Source organism: Berghia stephanieae, chromosome 1, assembly GCF_034508935.2.
Source record: "Berghia stephanieae isolate SIO BIC M18660-M18661 chromosome 1, UCSD_Bste_1.3, whole genome shotgun sequence".
Lineage (NCBI taxonomy): Eukaryota > Metazoa > Mollusca > Gastropoda > Nudibranchia > Aeolidiidae > Berghia > Berghia stephanieae.
The window spans coordinates 18,978,723-18,985,504 of NC_088360.1; the positions used below are offsets into that span (position 1 = coordinate 18,978,723).

General features: G+C 34.2%; 1 protein-coding gene across 2 annotated transcripts in view; it reads right to left on the bottom strand.

Moving 5' to 3' along the window:
* LOC144969919 (acid-sensing ion channel 1A-like) overlaps positions 1–4,502 on the bottom strand; it is a 17,234-nt gene extending 12,732 nt beyond the window's left edge. The window contains exons 1-2 of one of the 2 annotated variants that reach the window (XM_078908999.1): positions 4,309–4,471; positions 1,769–2,199 (exon numbers count right to left, since the gene is read on the bottom strand). In XM_078908999.1, coding sequence (XP_078765125.1) covers positions 1,769–2,182 — 414 coding nt within the window. In that variant the 5' untranslated portion in view covers positions 2,183–2,199; positions 4,309–4,471. Of the gene's footprint in view, positions 1–1,768; positions 2,200–4,308 lie in introns of both variants that reach the window. The other variant, XM_078908991.1, reaches the window with a different exon arrangement.
* Positions 4,503–6,782: the final 2,280 nt, after the last annotated feature.

The following is a 6,782-nucleotide window of genomic DNA, read 5'->3' on the forward strand; positions in this document are numbered from 1 at the left end:
TGACGATCGACATGAACCACTGTGGAGCTTATTTCCAGAATTTTCAAAAGTGTCCCAAAAACTCATCAAATGTTCATGTAAGAGAGAATGTATCGGCACCCAATGCAAGTGTTTAAGGTCCGGTTTGCCTTGCACGGACTTGTGTAGATGTGGGGTGTATGTGTGTGTGTGTGTGTGTGTGTGTGTGTGTGTGTGTGTGTGTGGGGTAGGGGGGGGGGGGGTGTTAGGTCAGTACAGCAACGAGTAAAATTCTCTCTCTGTCTCTGTCTCTCTCTCTCTCTTCTCTCTCTCTCTCTCTCTCTCTCTCTCTTCCTCTTTCTCTTCCTCTCTCCCACTCATTCCCTCTCCCCCCTCTCCCTATTTTATCTACTAGTTAGGTTAGTACAGTAATGAGTAAAATTATATCTCTATCTCTCTCTCTCTCTCTCTCTCTCTCTCTCTCTCTCTCTCTCTCTCTCTCTGTCTCTACCGCTCACTCCTCCCCCTCTCCCGCTTTTATCTACTCGTTACAACATGAAATAACCACCAGTTAGCCACCGTAAATGGTTACCGGTGTATTTAAAGTTTTAGAACGCACATTGTATTGTCGTGGTTATTTCCTCGGATAAGTAATGTTATATAGGAAAAAATAAAAGTGCTAAAAACGCACTGTTATGATAAATTGCCAGAGTGGTTCTATATCAGGTGTTCTTTATACGGGTCATAGCTACCCATATGCCAAATTTCAGGATTTCAACCCCAATGTGCACGGTTTTAGCCTCATTTTCCCTTATACAATGAATATGAAGAAAAATATATTTTTACTCAGTTATTCCCCTTGTTTGATATAGCTGTAATAGGTAAAATCTAAGGCCTTAAACGATACGTTATGATTGATTGCCAGAGTATTTCTATATCAGATGTTTTTTCTATGGGTCTTAGCAACCTGAATGCCAATTTTCATGCTTTCAACACGAATTTGTACGGTTTTAGCCTAATTCCCCTTACTATAACACGGTTTATATGAATCGTGCAACGCTTTACACGGAGGCAGTTATAAAAGATTCGATTCAATCACTATTCAAGACATTGAAAATTGATTAGATAATTGAAAAAACAAACAAACACGCATAGGCATGAAGCAAAATGGGAGACCTACATTATGACATCAACATTTGAGAGCTACGTCCCAAATCTTTGATATGGAAAATATGCGGTGCCTTTTATGAATAATCGTAGAGTTGACATGACATTTTAAAACATGTTTTCCTAGAAAATTGTGTACATAAATATCTATAATTGCGTTTAATTGGATTCAATAGTCTGATGTCACGTCGCCCAGCAACGGCGGCCATCGTGGTTCTAAACAAAGAAAATCGGTACTTTTTATTCTTCATGCTGGCTAGAACTTTTCATATGTCTTGTGATCAGAATGTGTAAAAGTCAAAACATGATCAGATTTTTAATGTTCATTTCCCTCTGGATTCGCTTTTATGCTCGTCGGAGAAACATTCCATAAGGGCGTCCGCCATTGTTCCGATAGTTTAGAGCTAAGTTACTAAGTTACCATGCGTCATTACGAGGGAAGTGACGTTACGACTGTTGATGCGTATTGTGGTAAAATTTAAGACTTGCATTATTCTGGCCGACATGTTTGTCCTGGTCCATACCAAATTTCAACGAAAACGAACGGGAAATTAAAGAGATGTTTCACTGTGTGACGGAAAATGGTACACAAACACATACACACACACACACACACACACACATACACGCACACACAACTTACCATCATATCTTTCACAATTTCCTCTTTAATTTCTTCCTTTAAATAACTAAAGCGATAAGGGTTCAAGTTACACAATGTCACCGCTGGAAAATTCAAATACGGCTTCGTTTCCAAGGTGACGGTGGTTGAAACTGGATAGCTGAAATAGTCCACAAATGTCATGTACAAATTTCTAGAGGCAACGCAAGCAGCAATGAGAACCAAAATAGTCCAGACGATTTTCTTCCATATTCTGGAACTGTTTATGGCGCGACCAAGACCGTGCATGCTGGTGTTATCTCCAAATTTCTTCCACATCTTTAGAAACCTCCCGCACAGGCCTCTTTTCTCCCCATTCCTCGATGGTATTGATGAGTCCGTCTTGCACAGCACATCACCATCACTCACTTTGGTTGTGTTGTCTTCGGTTGTCATAGTGAATAGTGTTTAAGCTAGGTAAAAAGAAAAAGAAATTAAAGATGAAGCGTTTAAAAATGTGTATAGCTACTTAAAGTATTGTAAATTGAGACTTTGAGAATGAAGGTAGAAAAAAAGGACAAAAAAAATACAAGTTCGTTTTGGATGAAATTACATTCCTTTTTAGCATTAAAAAATGAGAATAATATGTTTTAATGTCTACAATTAATTGCTGTTTTGGATAAAAAGTTTAGATAACGATGTTTTCCTGTTCACTCTAGTTATTTATATCTTCATTTTCGATTTCTGGATTGATAATTGACATTACTAAAGGGGGAATTTTTTTTTGGAATTATAATAGTGGTTCAAGAAGATAAAAAATGTACAAGACACAATATTAGGACGTTGTCATAGGAATTAAGATTGTTTGGCGTCCGCCTTTGATTAATTGTCATTAAAATAGAGAAAGGCTCAAAAACGAATGAACTAATAGCATTAAAATTAGGTAGTTGATAAATTATTATATCATCTAAAATTCACACAAGATTTTTGAGGTACAAGACTCCGTATTTATTTTATTCATGTTTAACTCTAGAAAGGTTAAAAAGCTTAAAAATTTGCAAATTTTACGACCAAAAATGCAAAACAAATAAAGTTTTCAAAATATATAAAATCACCTTTTGTGACTCTGTAGGAGTAGTTAACCTTTATATGTGAAAGTGGTACAAGTTAAGAAGAAAGCGGTTAAAAAAGCTGATAGAGGGAATTCAATCCTGTCTTCGTGGTAACTACCAGATTATGTGGGGAAAAATATTAAATATTGATCGAAAATATTTATTGATGTTTTTTATATACTCGTTTAGGGGTTATTCTAAGCCTTTCAGTGATGTATGACATGGAAGCTTGAATTCATAAAACTAGTGTGACTAAGGGATGAACTTTTCTGTTGGAAGATTTTTTGATAAGCTTGAAATGAATCCACAATTGGATATGGCGTGAGATTAAACAAATTTAAACACGTTTTCACGATATAATTATAAGTTGAAAGTTTGATATTTGAAGTTTCTTAAAATTTAAATAACGATTTTGATATTTGGTGCAAAAATTGATAAACATTGCCACCGCATGGCCCCATAAGAACTTAATCCTTCGAGACACTGATGATTTAAATTTTAGAAAAGAAGATATCAAGTTATAAAAAAAAAGGATTCAGCATTCGTTGATGGTAAATAGACAAAACATCAATCTGTTTTCTGACGCAAATAGGATCAGCCATGTTGTCGAAGTGAGACAATTGGTAATGAAATTGCTCCTGTAACAAAACTTTATAATTCCATACTCTGACTATTATTTGACTTCTGTCGATTCCAGTGTCAACATCAACTAAAAACCTTTTGTTTTCAAAAACAGAAAAAAACATATCTAATGCAAAATGTGTCATGCAAAGTAGCCTATCGGCTATCTACACCAAAATATATTTTAATACAGTACTTTTAATCACGTATTTCAGACCTAATCATTAAAAATGTTCACATTTATCTAGGTTTCATCTTACTGACAAAAAGTATGTTGTAACTTCCTTCCTAAAAGTTTTTCAATGGGAGTTTCAAGCAAGGAAGATTTATAATAGAGAATAGTTATTTGTTTTAATCGACATTTTTATTCCAACATTAAAAGCCACTGTGAGCATTTTCAATTTTCGATTGATAAAAAGCAACTCTCTGAATCCAAAGTTTACTCAAAATGATCAAAGAGGTCAAAGGATATTCCTGTAGGTCAGACTTTATATGTTTTATTTTTAATTTACAGAATAATGAGATAATAATGGAATTATTTAACTCTCTCCTTACCGACTCTATTCCGGATTTTCCCAAAATGCCATACCCACATAACATTAAAATAGGTTTTATTAAAACTCTTATTCAAAAGGAACAAAAGCTTACTTTAAATAATTTTATTAGCTATACAAGCTATACAGAACATCGTTAAATTCTATAACAAAAACAATAATATTTCTTCAAATTTTGTGATGTACAAAAATAATCTGAATGAGAAAAATGCAGGTTGCATCGTAACGAATGTGACGATTTTCCCATAGTTGATAAGGAGAGAGTTAATACAAGATTTCTATGTGACAAATTTACCTTATTTAGATAGGATCTTCTCCAAAAAAAAATGAACTCGCTTTATCGTAGGATCTCCAAACGATACAAACAATCCGTAAAATGCCAATAAAAATATTTTACTCGATTTAGAGGTTTTGATAAGATGAGGACATAACGAAATTTAATGCTCATAGTGCCCAATTCCTTGTCCTAAATTACTTAAAATAATATGGAGTGATATCACGCATGCCAACGCTTTTATAGAGAGAGATCACGTCAGATATAAGTAGTTATTAATTCATAGTCTTACACCGATCTACCCATTAAAGGCAGCGGATAAACAAATACAAAATAGTTATAATGGATAATGGCCGATCACAGATAACAAATAATGACCTTTGGGAGATAATGGATTGGCTTGTGATGAAGGGGGTTTGGGTTTTGTGGTCAACTTGTCCGCCTCATTAAAGGTCTTATAGAATACTGCTGGCGATGATGTCGATGCCGAAAACAAAAACACGATTAATATTAATTGCCAACTGCTTTTCACAAATAGGGAATCGTTTATATCATGCCCTAACAAGGGGCACCCATCCATTCACACACACACACACACACACAACCCACACACAAACACACACACACTCACACGCGCACAAACATACACACTTACGCACACACACACACACACACACACACACACACACACACATATATCCTTTCTTTAAAAAATATAGCATTGTGGAGAACATTGTGCTTATTTGAGTCAATAAAAAAATTGATACGGCGCACAGCTCTACTGAAAGATTTGAAAATTAGAAATGTATTTTTTACAGATAGATAAACAGATAATTTGATTTCCTTTTATAATTTAAAGTCAGTTTGAAAGTTCGTTGAGTCAAACAGATATCATAAAATATGTACCAACGACGACACTTGACTCCCAAAATCAACTAATTTTGACACTGTAAAAAGTTGTCAATTTGCGTCATCTATTTATGACATCAAGTATTATTATTACTTCCGTTGTGTTGTTGATTTAGCGGTGATCAGTGTTGTTATGTATGTTCTAATTGCGTGTATGTTTGTATGTGTGCGTGTGTGTGTGTGTGTGCGTGTATGTGTTTGTGTTTGTGTGTGTGTGTGTGTGTGTCTGTGTGTTGTGTGTGGTGTATACATGTGTGTGGTGGTGTTGGCATTTTTCTGCAAATCGTGGCATTCATAGTGATATTATTCACTTGATCACATGTAGGTATTTCAGTCGCCATTTTGATTCTTTTTTTACTATTAGGGTTAGCTCGAGATCGAGGATATTTCTTTTTCTATTAAGGTTAGTCATAAGTCTTAGTAAAGGTGCTAGGATGTTTGTTTTTCCATAAGTTAAGTAAAGGGGAGACATTCCGAAAGCTCCTACATCCCCAGTATTCTTTAAATTTGTATTTTCACCGTTGGTATTTTGTCAGGCATTTATTTATTCAATTTGTCATTATATCTAGAAGTATTTTAAAAACTCTAGAACAAACCTTGATAGATTTGTGAAAGTTTAAAATTTCTTAATTTGACCATTGTTTTGATTTTCAGCCGCCATTTTGATTTGTTAAATATTGAAAGGTATTGCAAATCAGTCCGAGAGTTGTTTTTTTTTCTATTAGGGTTAGCTCGAGAGGTTAGTCATAAGTCTTATTAAAGGTGCTAGGAAGTTTGTTTTTCAATAAGTTAAGTAAAAGGGAGACATTCCGAAAGCTCCTACATCCCCAGTATTCTTTAAATTTGTATTTTCACCTTTGATCTTTTGTCAGGCGTTTATTTATTCAATTTGTCATGATTTTTTCTATTAGGGTTAGCCCGAGATCGGATGATTTTTTTTTCCTATTAGTATTAGGGTTAGTCATAAGTATTGTTAAAGTGCTAGAGTGTTTGTTTTTCCTATTGGGGTTAATTAAAGGTACTAGGTTTAATTTTTTCTTGGGGTTAGTTGAGGGAATATATTATTAAATATATTATTGGGCCACACAGAAAAATCAACCGAAGATATACCAAATTACACAGACAACGTTGTTTACCAATCTGCCCTCATTAAATAATGGTGAGTACAGTATCGAATGAAAATAGTTCTTTCCCCGCGAAATTGCGGGCTTTTTACTAGTATATATATATATATATATATATATATATATATATATATATATATATATATATATATATATATATATATATATATATACTCACACAAGATACGCTTTCGAAGATTTGACAGGCTAGAGTAATTTGTCCAAAATTTCAAATCTTAATTCTGTCAATTGAGAAGCTGGCCATGAAGCAAAAGGCCCATAAAATGACAATACGCACCGTATAAGTACCCAGATAATGTTTCAAACTTTTGAGTTCGCTCCACTTTTTGATTCAAATTGTTACAGTGAATGACGTAATCAGTCGGATGGTGAATATGTTTGAACTGAGATATTGTCAAGTTTAGTTAGAAGGTCGATTTTTATCCAAAATGAGTTCTTGTC